This window comes from Tyto alba, unplaced genomic scaffold, assembly GCF_018691265.1.
Source record: "Tyto alba isolate M040663 unplaced genomic scaffold, T.alba_DEE_v4.0 Super-Scaffold_8, whole genome shotgun sequence".
Classification (NCBI taxonomy): domain Eukaryota; kingdom Metazoa; phylum Chordata; class Aves; order Strigiformes; family Tytonidae; genus Tyto; species Tyto alba.
In genome coordinates, this window is record NW_024881329.1 from 19101919 (window position 1) to 19115017 (window position 13099).

Genomic DNA, 13099 nt, shown 5'->3' on the forward strand with positions numbered 1-13099 from the left:
CCTGCCCCAGTCCCCAGCCTCACCTAGCACTTTTCTTATAAAGTTCTTTATTTGGAGTGAAAATATAGTTTTTGACCCTGCACTGTAAGGGGAGGAGGGACAAGGAGGAAAGGAGGAAGAAGCCCCCAAAATATAAGGGGGTCAATATTCCACAGTTGGGGGGGGGGGGGGGGGGGCAGATCGCACCCTGCCCCACAGGAAGGAGGGGAAGACCCCACCCCGCCTGGGGCCAGGTTTAGGGGGTGCAGGGGGTAGTGTTTGATCCCAGGAGGAGCCCCCAGCCCGAGGACATGGGGAGGGAATGGTCCGTGATTTTTTGAGGGGGGGGGCAGCACCCAGTAAGGCAATGGGGGTGGGGGGGAAGCTGCCAGAGGGGCGGACAGCCCTCCAATGGGAGGACCCCATGGGAGGATGTTCGGGGGGGGGGGGGGGGCGGGGTGTGAGGTTTGAGGGGGTGTCCCCAGCCGCAGTGGTCCCTGAGGGGGGGGCCGGTGGGTCCCTAGACGTGTCCGTTCTCGAGGCGGCTGAGCTGCTCCTCCAGCCGGGCGATGCGCTGGCCCTGCTCCGCCACCAGCACCCGCAGCGCCGCCACCTCCTGCAGCACCTCCTCCAGCCGCCCGCCCCCCTGCACGGCCACACCCCCGTCAGCCACGCCCACCCCACCCCGCTTCACCCCTGCAGAAAACCCCGCCCACTGATCTGGCCCCGCCCACACCGACCCCACCTGTGACACACCCTCCTCCAGTCCTGCCCCATCACACGTCACACCCAACCTTAGCCCCACCCACTGAGGCCCCGCCCACTCGCTGCCACACCCACTCCAAAGACCCAGCCCATTGCCCCAGCCTGTCCCTGTCCTGTAAACCCCGCCCACTCCATAGCCCCACCCACCAGCTTGGCCACACCCATGGTCAATGCCCCCACCCACCTTGGCCCCACCCATTCTCTGCCACACCCACTCCACTGACCCCACCCATTGCCTCAGCCTGCCCCTACCTTGCAAACCCCGCCCATTCTACAGCCCCGCCCACTCACCCCATACACAGACACCTCATCCACCAGCTTGGCCACACCCACTGCCAATGGCTCCACCCACATTCCCAGCTTGGCCCCGCCCACCCACCGCCACTCCACTGACCTCACCCATTGCCCCAGCCTGTCCTTGCCTTGCAAACCCCGCCCACTCCATAGCCCCACCCCGAGGCCACACCCCCTCCCTGACCCTGCCCCCCGAGGCCCCGCCCCTTCCCCATCCATACCGTGGGAGCAGAGGGGCCGGTGCCCAGGCTGGGGGGGGCACTGAGGCGTGTGGGCGCGGGCGCGGCGGGGGGCGTGGGGGGCGGCGTGGCGGCGGCCGGGGGGGCGGTGGCGGGGGGGCGGCTGTCGTGCAGGAGGCTGCGGCGGCTCACCTTGAGGTCCCGCTGCTTGCTGGGGACGTAGGCCTGGCGGAGGGACACCAGCACCGGCCCCGCCGTCCGCCCCGCCACCCACTCCTCCGCCTCCATCGCTGCCTCGGGGCCCGCCGTGTCGGGGTACAGGTCGTCCTGGAACAGGTCCGACTGCGGGGGGAACACAAACCCGACCCCCCACCACCACACCCCTTGATGTCAGAGGGGTTGATGGGGTCCCCCACTCTCGGCTTCATTGTGGACCCCACCCCAGGCGCTGTGGTCTGCCCAGGGACCCCCACACCAGCACAATTAGGGATCCCCAACGCCCCCACCCAGACCCCCTGTCCTGCTCCAGGGCCACCCATTAGCACACTTGGGGATCCCCCACCTGGCTCTGATGGGGTCCCACACACCCAGCTTGACTGTGGACCCCCACACCCAGGTACCCCACAGGGACCCACCACCAGCTCCCATTTCCTGCCCAGTGACCCCTAATTAGCACACTCGGGGACCCCCACCCACCCCCCATGTCCTTCTCAGGGACCCCTAATTAGCACACTTGGGGACCCCCCCACCCAGCCCCCATGTCCTGCCCAGGGACCCCACCCAGCCCCTATGGGGTTCCCCACTCCCAGGCACCCCACAGAACCCCCATAGGCCCCCCCACCCAGCCACCATATCCTGCCCAGGGCCCCCCCTCAGCACATTGGGGGACCTCCCAATCACTTGGGAACCCCCCCACCAGCAACCATGTCCCACTCCTGGAACCCCCATCAGTTTGATTAGGGACCCCTCCACCCTCCACCCTCCCCCTTCCCCAGGTCCCCCCACCCTGCTGCCTGCACCCCCAAGGTGGAGGAGGGGGGGTGGCAGGGGTGCCCCTGTCCCCCCCAACTCCCCCAGTCCCCACTGACCTTCCTTGGCACCGTCATGATGATGGGCTCACACTTGCGCTCGTGCAGCTTGTAGAACCTACCGTGGCGGTGGGGTGGGGGGCACAGGGGGTTAAGGGGGGGAGCAGGAGGAGGAAATGGAGGGGGGGGGCCGGGGGCGAGGTGTGTGTCCCCACACCCACCTGGCGATCTCACACTTGCTGACGTCCAGCCCACGCTTGGGCATCCAGCCCATGCCCCGCTGGGGCTCCTTACTGGTGAAGGTGTTGAGAAAATGGATGTAGGGTGGTTCCTCTGTGATCTCAAAGTACCGGATGCTCGAGTCGCCCTGGGGACACGGCATTGAGAGGAGTCCCGTGGGCGAGGGGGGTGGTCCATGGGTGAGATTTTGGGGCGGGGGGGGTGTGTGTGTGGCCCATACCTTGCCGCAGACGTAGACCACGTTGGTGTCGGGGTCGTAAAACGGCAGCAGAGCCCCGTTGCTGGAGTCCAGCTCCTGCAGCCCCATGGGCTCCTCCAGGTTGTCCTGTGGGGCAGGCGTGTCAGCCCCGTGGGACTCACCCCCCCTAACCCCAGCACGGTCCCGTGGGACACCCCCCCCTGCCACGCACCCCCCCCACCCCGGGGTGCTGCTCCTCACCGTGTCCCACAGCGCCAGTTGCCGCTCGCTCATGCGGCTGAAACCGGTGGTGAAGATCTTGCCGTCGGCCAAAAAAATGGCCCGCATGGGTCGAGCCCCTTCGTGCGCCCGCTCTTTCTCCTGGGGAGGGGACAAAAGGGACAGTGGTGGGGCGGGGAGGGGGGGGGGGTCACCAGCACCATCCTGACACCCCAGAGCGGGCGACAGGGGCACCTAAGGGATACGGGAGAGCGTTAGGCTGCAGGGTTAAGGGGGGGGGGTCTCCCTTTGAGGATGGCACCGTGGGGACGTGGGGAGGAGGTGTGTGTCCCCCTCCTGCCCCGGGAGAGGGGGGACTCACGGCCACCACGGTGCCACGGCGGGGGTCGATGACGCGGACACTCTTGTCCTTGCAGGCGGTGCAGAAGCGGGCACCGTCGCGGCTCCAGCTGACGCTGTAGATGAGGTCGGGGTGCAGCCCCTCCAGGCGGTACAGCTCCTCCGCCGTCCCCACGTTCCAGATCAGCACCACGTTGTCACAGCCTGGGCAAAAGGAGGGGACGGGGAGGGGGGTGTCACCTCAGCCACGGGACTTCCCCCCCCGCCCCCCCCTCCTCCGAGCCCCCACTTTCCCCCACCACCGCTCCCCGTACCGGCGCTGAGCAGGACGTTGCGGGCGGTGGGGTGCCACGCAATGATGCCCACACGTTTCGAGTGTCCCTCCAGCACCACCACCGGCTCCGTCAGCGGCTGGCTGAGCCCGTTTTCGGGGATTTGCCAAACCTACCGGGGCGGAGGGGACAATGAGCAACGGGGCAAGGGGGACACACACCCTCCAAAAACCCATCACCCCCCCCCTTCCTCCCCTTCTCACCATGACGGTGCAATCCTCCGAGCCGCTGGCGATGACGTGGTCATTGTGGGGACACCAGTCGATGTCGAGGACGGGACCCGTGTGCCCGCACACCGTGGGGTACGACTTATCGATGCGGCCGGTCTGGGGACGAAGGGGGACACGGGGGAGAAGCGAAAGCGAGGAGAAGGTGGGGGGGGGGGAGGGGGTGTCACCCACCGGCGCGGAAACCCCCCTTCCCCGCGCGCCGGCATCCCGATATCGCCGCCGGCACCTTGTGCAGGGGCAGGACGAGGAAGGCGCCGCCGCCGCTGGCCTCGACGATGATGGCGACGAAGGAAGGGTTGACGGCGCAGAAGGTGCTGTCCCAAGTGACCCGGGACACGCGGATGTCATCGTAGCATTGTTCCGTCTTCACCGGCTGCCCGAAAACGTGCCGGAATTTGCTCTGCCGCACCACTTTCCGAAACGACATGGCTGGGGAGCGCCCCCGGGGCTGGGGTCAGCACTGGGGGACCCCAAAATGTAAGGCAGAGCCACGGAAGTAAGGGGGGGGGGGGGGGGCAGGGGTTTGTCCCTGTCCCCTGCCCCGGGTAAAGGGCGGCTCGGCTCCTCCCGGGAGCGGGAAGCCTGGGGTGGCCTGTGCCCGACGGGCAAACAAACCCCTCCCTGCCCTGCCCGGGGAGCACCCCGGGAATGGGGGTTCGGGGGGGGGGAGGATGGGGACAGGGAGTGTCCCTCCCGAGATGGGGACAGGGGTGGCCCACTTTGGAGATGGGGACAAGGGTGTCCCCGTGGGTAGAGGCGTGGGGACAGAAAGGAGGACGCGTATGGCGCTGATGGGTTGCGGGATGAGGACGGGGACAGGGATGGGGACAAGGACAGGGACTGGGGTGCCCCACCGGGTGAGGGGAGGGGGACTGGGTGCCCCACCGGGTGAGGGGAGGGGGACTGGGGTGGCCCACCGGGTGAGGGGAGGGGGACTGGGGTGGCCCCACCGGGTGAGGAGACAGGGACGAGGACAGGGGTGACCCCGCTGGGTGAGGGGGCCGGGACGGGGACGACCCCCCCGGGGAAGGCGGACGGGGATGGCGACGGTCGCTCCGGGTCCCATCGGTCCCCCCAGGCCGGGCCCCGCGGCTGCCCCATCCCCGCGGCCCGGGGGGCGGTGGGGGGCGGAGGGGGGGTGCCGGGGGGGGGAGGGGAGGGTCCCGTCCCGCACTCACCGGGGCCGCGGGTCGCGGGTGGCGGCGGCGCGCGGAGCCGGTGGCGGGAGGGGGCGGGGGCAGGAAGTGAGCGGCACCGCCCCGCCCCGCCCCGCCCCGCGCATGCGCCCGGCGCCCGGCGGTGGTGGGCGGGGACATGCCGGTACCGGGAGGGGGGGGGGGGGCACCCCATTGGGGCACGGTCACCCCGCGGGACAAGGTCACCCGTGGGGTCCCCGTGTGGGGCAGGATCACCCCGGTGGCATGGTCCCCGCGTGGGTTACGGTCACCCCACGGGACAGGGTCACCCCACGGGACAGGGTGACTCCGTGGGGCCGGGCCACCCCGTGGGCACGGTCCCCGCAGGGGTCAGGGTCACCCCGTGGGATAGAGTCACCCCGTGGGCAGGATCACCCCTGAGCCATGGTCCACGCGTGGGGCAGGTTCACCCTGAGACAGGGTCAGCCCGTGGGGCAGGTTCCCCTGGTGGGGCGTGGTCCCCGCATGGGGCAGGGTCACCCCGTGGGCAGTGTGTCCCCGGGGACATGGGCATCTCGTGGGTTACGGTCACTCCGTGGGACAGGGTGACCCTGTGGGCAAGGCCACGCTGGGGGCACAGTCCCCATGTGGGGCACAGTCACCCCATGGGCATGGTCCCCGTGTGCGGCAGGGACACCCTGGGGGGCAGGGTCACCCCGTGGGCACGGTCCCCACGTGGGGTACGGTCACCCCATGGGACAGGGCCAGCACCCCACGTGGTGGCCGGGCACAGGTCCCCCGTGGGCACCCACCCAGCCCAGCCAGCATCACGCTGTGCCCGACGTCCCCACGGGTGACCAGGGCAGGGGGTTTCAGCCCACGCGTGGGGGGTTGTGGTGAGGATCTCCCCAGGTAGGGGGACATGGGGGACACCCACCCAGCCCCCTGCCACCTCCCAGCCGTGCTGGGTGGGGATTGGGGGGGGGTGTCTCAGGGAGGCTGGGGGGTGGGTGGGTGGGTGGCAGCTCATGGAGCTGCTAGCGGGGACCCCACCGGTGTTTCGGCTGGTGGGCGGGTGACGGTGGTGGGTGGCACTGGGGCGATGGTGGGAGGTGGCACGTGGGTGAGGGCGGTGGGTGGCCCAGGGGTGACGCCGGTGGGTGACACCGAGGTGGCACCGGCAGGTGACAAGCAGGCGAGGTGTTGGCAGGCGCGGGAGCCCAGCAGCAGGTACAGCCAGGGGTTGAGGCAACTGCTGAGGTTGAAAGCCAAGCCCAGCAGGTACAGGAGGTAGCCCAGGTAGCCGGGGGCCACCAACTGCACCAACTGGGTGACCTGGAAGGGCAGATGCAGCAACACGTAGCTGCTCAACGTGGCCGCCACGATGTGCTGAAACCGGGTGGGCGGGCGACCGCGCCGACACCGGGCCAGCACCAAGGTGGCCCCGTGGCAAGCGACCACCACGCTGAAGGGCAGTAGCCCTTCCACCACCACCTCCAGCCACCGCATCGGCACCTCCCAGCTCCCCCTCTCGCTCCTGCAAACCAGCAAACCAGGGCAGCGTCTCCTCCGCCGCCGACAACGCCACCTCCGGGACACTACAACCGATGGCCGCCAGCCAGGCTCCCGCGCACAACTGTCACCGGTAAACGGGCCGGTCGCCGGCACCGGTACCACAGCGGGGTGGCTACCAACAGGAAACGGTCCAGGCTGATGACCGCCAGTAAGAAAAGCCCGCTGTAGTAACCCAAACCGTAGAGGAACTTGTGGAGGCGGCACAGCGGGGTGCCCAGCACCCACTGGTGACGGTGGGCCACCGACCAGATCTGCAGGATCGAGTTGGCGAGGAAGAGGAAGTCGGAAGCGGCCAGGCTGAGGATGAAGGTGGCCAGCCCGCGGCCCCGCAGGCGCCAGCCCGTCAGCCACAGGGTGAAGGCGTTGGCCGGCAACCCCAGCGCGGTGCAAGCCACCAGCAGTTGCCCGTCCCATGACAGGGAGCCGGGGGGTGGCAGGGACAGGTCAGGGGACAAGGTGGCGTTGGGGGGCTCCATCCCTGCGGGCAGGGTGGACGGCTCAGGGCGGTGGGAGGGGGTGTCACATGCCCCTCAAAGAGTCACCCCCTCCCCATGTCACCCCCCTCTGGTATCACCCCCACTGGTGTCACCTCCTCCAGTGTGACCCCCTCTGGTGTCACCCCCTCCGGTGTCACCCCCACTGGTGTCAGCCCCCACTGGTGTCACCCCCTTCGGTGTCACCCCCTCCCCATGTCACCTCCCTCCGGTGTTGCCCTCACTGGTGTCACCCCTCCCCCTGTCACCCCCACTGGTGTCACCCCCTCCAGTGTCACCCCCACTGGTGTCATCCCCCATCCAGTGTCACCCCCCCTCGGATGTCACCCCCTCCCCATGTCACCACCTCTCGCGTGTTGCCCCATCCCACACCCCCCCCCCCGAGCTTGTCCCCCCCACCCACTGTGCCACGCCGTGCCCACCACACCCATCGCGCCCCGGGGGTACCCCAGCACCCCCCTGCCAGGGGGGCCAGGGCAGTAAATAATGTAGGACCTACCTTAACGGCAGGGAGAGCCCAGGGTGGGGGGCCCCCGCCTGTGGGGTGCCCTATATGTGGGAGCAAGTGGGACGGGCCATGCGTGTGAAGCTCCGCCCACTAGCTTCACCCACCACCCTGTCATTGACACCCCCCCCCCCCCCAAATTTCTTCCCCCCCACCCCCCCCAACTGACCCTGCGCCTGCTGGGAGCTCCAAGGTGGGGGGGTGGGGGTGGAGGGGGGGGTTCTGAAGGGGTGGCCCCAGCCCTGCCTCAGCTTCCCCACCCGATGGAAAGGGGGGGGCAGGGCCCCCCCCGCTGCCTGCAGCCCATTATTGGGCGGGGGAGTTGCGGCAGGCAGAGCAGAAGTGGCCCCGTTATCGCTGCTCCCGGGGGGGGGGTGGGGCAGGACCCCCCCTTTCCCCAGTGGTCACGCAATGCTGATCCCCACAGGGCATCAGGGTGGGGGTCCCGGGGCAGTGGGGACCCCCCCTGGGTGGGGGCGTGGGGACACACGTGCTGTGGCAATAGGTGTCTGGAGGGTGGGGGGGGGGGCGCGGTGGTGGCCCCGCGATGGCATCTCCCCATCGTGTGGTGGCTTCCTGCTGTCACCCCCCCCCCCCCCCCCCGGCTGCTGAGCCAGCCGATGGTATCGGGGCGGGGGGGGCACGGGGGGGCCGGGCCTGTGCCCGCCACAGCACCCATGATCCCATGATGGTCACGTCCCAGTGTGGGGGGGGGACACACACACGACACTGGTGGTGGCCACGGGGTGCCAGCGCTGGGGACGTGGGCTAGTGCTGGTGGGGGGACTCGGAGGGTGGCCCTGGGACATGCGCTGGGGACCCGGCTGGTGCCTGCCTCCTGCCGCTAATCACCGCTAATTGGCTTTGCCCTGCCTCGGTCTAGGGAGCCCACGGGGCCGGGGGAGGGGGCAGTGGGGGGGCCACGTCGGGGTGTAAGAGGATTTCCCGGTTCCCTTCTTAAGGCTCGGCCCCCCCGGGGTCCCTCTCCCTGCCCGCCTGCCACCGGCCCTGCCCCATGCCACGCACCCGGGGGGACAAGGGGGCCCCCAAGGACAGGGAGGCCCCTCGTAAGGGGAAAAAAGGAGGGGAGGTGGGTGAAAAAAACCCCAAAACCCCCGAGGACGGTGGCCACCTGGATACCAAAAGTCCCAGCTCCGAGTCCCGGCACAGTGGCCACGGGCAGAAGAACGGCAAGAAGGGACCCTGGGGACCCCCACGCTGCGGCCACCAAGATCTACTCCCCCCTCCTCAACACCGTGTTCGGCAAGGTGGGGGCAGCAGGGGGGGACATTGGGGATGGAGGGGACTTGGGGACATTGGGGATGGGGACGGGGATGGTCCAGGACCCCTGGGGTGAAGGGGACATGGGGACAATGGGGGTGGGGATATGGAGACAGTGGGGATGGGGACAGAGACAGTCCAGGACCCCTGGGGTGGAGGAGACATGGGGACAATAAGGATGGGGACATGGGGACAGTGGGGATGGGGACGGGGACAATCCAGCACCCCTGGAGTGAAGGGGACATGGGGACACAGGGACAAGGTGAGGGATGCTCCAGGACCCTGGGGTGAAGGGGACATGGGGACAATGGTGATGGGGACAGGGACAGTCCAGGACCCTGGGGACAGAGGGGACACAGGGCCTTGGGGACAGAGTCAGGGACATTCTGGGACCCTGGCACTGGAGGGGACGTGGGGACACTGGGGATGGTGTTGGGGGACACCCCAGGGTCCTAGGGATGGGAGGGACACCCCTGGGGACAGCCCGGGGAGGGGGCCACATGCTGCTCCCCCACCTCCAGCAGTACAAAGCACCCTCAGCATCACCCATGGGTGCCGGGCAAACCCCATCTGGAGCCTGGGGGTCCCGGGCTGGGGTGGCCCCAGGGTGGGTGACAGGAGATGGGACACGGGGGCGCAGGCAGGGCTTTTCCTCCAATCCTTTTAATCCCTCCCACCGGAGTTAATTTTGGCCCACGCTTAACAAAGGTGACACTAGGGTTTATGGGGGGGGGACACCGGGAGGGTTGGGGCTGAGCTGGGGCTGATCCTGTCCCCACCCCGTGTGTCCCCGGCCCAGGAGCGGGAGCTGTCACCAGAGGAGCTGGATGGTGAGTGGGGAGGGGTCTGGGGGTCTGGGAGTGGGCTGGGGACACGGGGGGCATGTGCTGTGGAGGGGTCTGCTGTGGGGTGCGGTGCCATGGGGACAGGGGACATGGGGACATGTGTCATGGAGGGATCTGGTGTGGGGTGCAGTGCCATGGGGTGCAGTGCCATGGGGACAGGGGACATGGGGACACATGTCATGGGGACACGTGTCATGGAGGGAACTCCCGTGGGGTGCAGTGCCATGGGGTGCGGTGCCATGGGGACACATGTCACGGGGACAGGTGTGATGGAGGGCTCTGCCATGGGGTGCGGTGACATGGGGACACGTGTCATGGAGGGATCTGCAGTGCCACGGGGTGCAGTGCCACTGGGGACATGTGTCATGGAGGGCTCTGCCATGGGGTGCAGTGCCATGGGGACACATACCACAGGGAGGGGACCTGCTCCGGGGTGGCCTGGTGCTTGGGGGACCCCTGCAGCTGATGGCATCCGTGTGGCCGCGTGTGGCCGCGTGTGCGGGGCAGAGCTGCTCGACGCCTTCAAGGAATTCGACACGGACCAGGACGGCTACATCAGCTACAAGGACCTGGGCTCCTGCATGCGCATCCTGGGCTACATGCCCACCGAGATGGAGCTCCTCGAGATCTCCCAGCACGTCAAGATGAGGAGTGAGCGCGGGGCCAGGGGGGGCGGTTCCGGGGAGGGGGGGGCAGGAGTTGGGGTTTGGGGTGCTGAGGGTGTCCGTCCCTTTCCCCGCGTGCAGTGGGCGGCCGCGTGGACTTCGAGGACTTTGTGGAGATGATGGGGCCGAAGTTGCGGGAGGAGACGGCCCACATGGTGGGCATGAGGGAGCTCAGGATCGCCTTCCGTGAGGTATGGCCACCACCACGGGGGACCCCGGACACGGGGGGGGGGACCCCAGGCCTGGGGGGGATGGCAACCCTGGAAAGACCATGGTGGGGACAATGACCATGAGGTGACCACGGGCGTGGAGGGGATGGTGACCATGGGGAGACCATGAACATGGGGGAATGGTGACCATGGGTGTGACCATGGACATGGAAGGGATGGTGACCATGGGAAGACCATGAAGTGACCATGACAATGGGGAAACAGTGACCATGGGGGTGACCGTGGGTGTAGAGGGACCAATGAGCACAGGAAGACCATGGGGTGACCATGACCACGGAGGGATGGTGACCATGGGGAGACCATGGGGTGACCATGACCACAAGGGGATGGTGACTGTGGGTGTGGCCACGGGCATGGAGGGGACGAAAACCATGGGGAGACCATGATCATGGGGGAACAGTGACCATGGGCATGGAGGGGATGGTGACCGTGGGAAGACCATGGGAAGACCATGAGGTGACCATGACCATGGGGGAACAGTGACCATGGGGGTGACCATGGGCGTAGAGGGACCAATGACCACGGGAAGACCATGAGATGACCACAACCATGGTGAACACGGGCATGGAGGGCATGGTGACCACAAGAATACCAGGGGGTGACCACGACCCCGGGGGGATGGTGACTATGGGTGTGACCACTGGCATGGAGGGGACAAAAACCATGGGGAGACAAGGATCTTGGGGGAACAGTGACCATGGGGTGACCACAGGCATAGAGGGACCAATGACCATGGGAAGACCATGGGGTGACCATGACCATGGAGGGATGGTGACCATGGGGGGTGACCACAGGCATAGAGGGACTGATGACCACGAGAGGACCATGGGGTGACCATGGGCATGGTGACCACGGGCATGGAGGGGCTGGTGACCACAAGAAGACCAGGGGGTGAGCATGGCCCTAGAGGTGGTGTGTGTGGGGGGGTGACCCCCAACCTGTGGGCGCCGCAGTTCGACGTGAATGGGGACGGGGAGATCAGCAGCGCGGAGATGCGGGAGGCCATCGCGGCGCTGCTGGGGGAGCAGCTGAAGGCGCAGGAGGTGGACGAGATCCTGCAGGACGTGGACCTCAACGGGGACGGGCATGTGGACTTTGACGGTGAGGGACAAACACCCCCCCCCCCCCCAAACTTCCCTTGCAGCCCCCTTCCCCGCCCCACAGCATGTGGGCTGTGAAGCGTGGCTCAGCTGTGGGTCCCCTCACACCCTCCTCTCTCTCCCCGCAGAGTTCGTTATGATGCTCTCAACCCGGTAATGAAGCCTTGAGGCAGGAGGGGGCCCCCCGCTGCACCCCCTTTTCCCACTCCCCCACCCCCCTGGATCCTTGGCAGGAGCTCCCCTGCCTGTCCGACCAGCCCAACCTTGCTGCCAGCATTAGGGTTCAGAGTGAACAGCTGGAGCTGAGCCTGTATCTGGGATCGGGGGGCAGACGTGAGATCCCCGACCCCAACAGCCCCCAGGGGCGGTGGCAGAGCTGGGGGGGGGGGGGGGGGAGGCGCTGGGGAGACCAAATAAACCCCCTTGATCGGAGCGGGAGGTGAGTGTTCATCGTTGGGAGGGGACGTGGGGTGGGGGCGTCTGTGACCCGTCCCGTCGTCCCCGCCCCCTCCCCGAGCCACCCCCCAGGAGGTCGCTGTGGGGAGCGAGGGGGGGGGGAACGGTGTTCCACGGGGGGGACAGGGACAGCGGCTGCCCCTCCACGGGGTGTGCTCGGCCACGGCACCCACAGAGCGGCCGGGGGGGGCGCCGGGGGGTGTTGGGGGGCGGGGGGGGGCGCGGGCAGAGCTCCAGGGGTCACCCGGAGCCAACCCGCGCTCTGCCATTGGCTGGATGAGCTGGTTTACTGCCGCCAGCCGGCCAATCAGCACACGTCCCATGAACCAACGGTTGGGCCGGTTCTTGGCCCAAACGAACCGGCCAATCAGCGTGAGAAAGGCCGCGGGATCAACCAATCAGCAGAGGGAACCGCGCCGGCCAATAAGCACACGCCTCCTGCGCTAGATGACCAATCAGCACGCGGGAGGGGTGGTCCATGTGCCAGGCTTGGCGGGGGGAGAGGGGCTACGGCCACGCCTTGCTCCCCCCCACCCCACGTGTCACCATGTCACCCCCTCCAGGAACCCACCCCCCTCGGCTGGACGACCCCCGTGTCCCGGCTGGGGACACGCCCTGGGGAAAAAAAAGGGGATGGGGGGGGGGGGGGGGGGGGGGGCCATGGGGAGCGGTCCATGTGTGTAGCCCCCCACCCAAAAATGTCACGTCGGGGGTGGTGGGGGGTGTGTGGCTCCACTGGGGCTCGAACCCAGGACCTTCTGCGTGTAAAGCAGACGTGATCACCCCTACACCATGGAGCCGGCCAGCGGTGAGGCGGAGGCTTCGGCACAGGGGTCAGTCAAAGATCGCGGGTTCGAGTCCCGCGCGGGCCAGGTCTTGGGGGGGGGGGGGGCGGGGGGGTGCGGGGAAAGGACGGGACACACAGGACATGGGGACCTGCAGGACAGATCCCTAAGGGCCAGGCTAGGGGGGGGGCGAAAATAAGCCGTGAGGGCTGTGGGGTCAGCC

General features: G+C 68.1%; 3 protein-coding genes and 1 non-coding gene across 8 annotated transcripts; 1 reads left to right on the forward strand and 3 right to left on the reverse strand.

The window, feature by feature from the left end:
• Positions 1 to 30: 30 nt before the first annotated feature.
• Positions 31 to 5037, reverse strand: CORO1B (coronin 1B). 5 transcript variants are annotated; one of them, XM_042785521.1, is made up of 11 exons: positions 4983 to 5026; positions 4031 to 4264; positions 3778 to 3900; positions 3557 to 3686; positions 3265 to 3446; positions 2925 to 3044; positions 2706 to 2810; positions 2467 to 2612; positions 2306 to 2363; positions 1260 to 1559; positions 31 to 625 (listed from the first exon to the last, which is right to left on the reverse strand). In XM_042785521.1, exons 2-11 carry the CDS (start codon positions 4229 to 4231, stop codon positions 500 to 502), a joined length of 1491 nt encoding a protein of 496 aa, XP_042641455.1. In that variant the 5' UTR covers positions 4232 to 4264; positions 4983 to 5026; the 3' UTR covers positions 31 to 499. The 5 variants fall into 5 exon arrangements, with proteins under 5 accessions (XP_042641455.1, XP_042641456.1, XP_042641454.1 ...); XM_042785522.1 differs by having other exon boundaries at positions 1410 to 1559; positions 3778 to 4233; positions 4983 to 5037; XM_042785520.1 differs by having other exon boundaries at positions 3778 to 4233; positions 4983 to 5037.
• Positions 5038 to 6240: 1203 nt separating this feature from the next.
• Positions 6241 to 7525, reverse strand: GPR152 (G protein-coupled receptor 152). Its single transcript, XM_032987136.2, has 2 exons — positions 7509 to 7525; positions 6241 to 6993 (listed from the first exon to the last, which is right to left on the reverse strand). Exon 2 carries the CDS (start codon positions 6989 to 6991, stop codon positions 6539 to 6541), a length of 453 nt encoding a protein of 150 aa, XP_032843027.2. The 5' UTR covers positions 6992 to 6993; positions 7509 to 7525; the 3' UTR covers positions 6241 to 6538.
• A 989-nt stretch (positions 7526 to 8514) lies between these two features.
• Positions 8515 to 12067, forward strand: CABP4 (calcium binding protein 4). The gene is given in 7 exon segments (XM_042785111.1): positions 8515 to 8712; positions 8714 to 8782; positions 9595 to 9625; positions 10148 to 10291; positions 10387 to 10496; positions 11489 to 11636; positions 11764 to 12067. Coding segments are annotated over 7 exon segments (714 nt in total). The 5' UTR covers positions 8515 to 8529; the 3' UTR covers positions 11793 to 12067.
• A 751-nt stretch (positions 12068 to 12818) lies between these two features.
• TRNAV-UAC lies at positions 12819 to 12891 on the reverse strand. Its single transcript has one exon. It is a non-coding gene; the product is annotated as a tRNA-Val (tRNA).
• Between the last annotated feature and the right edge of the window lie 208 nt (positions 12892 to 13099).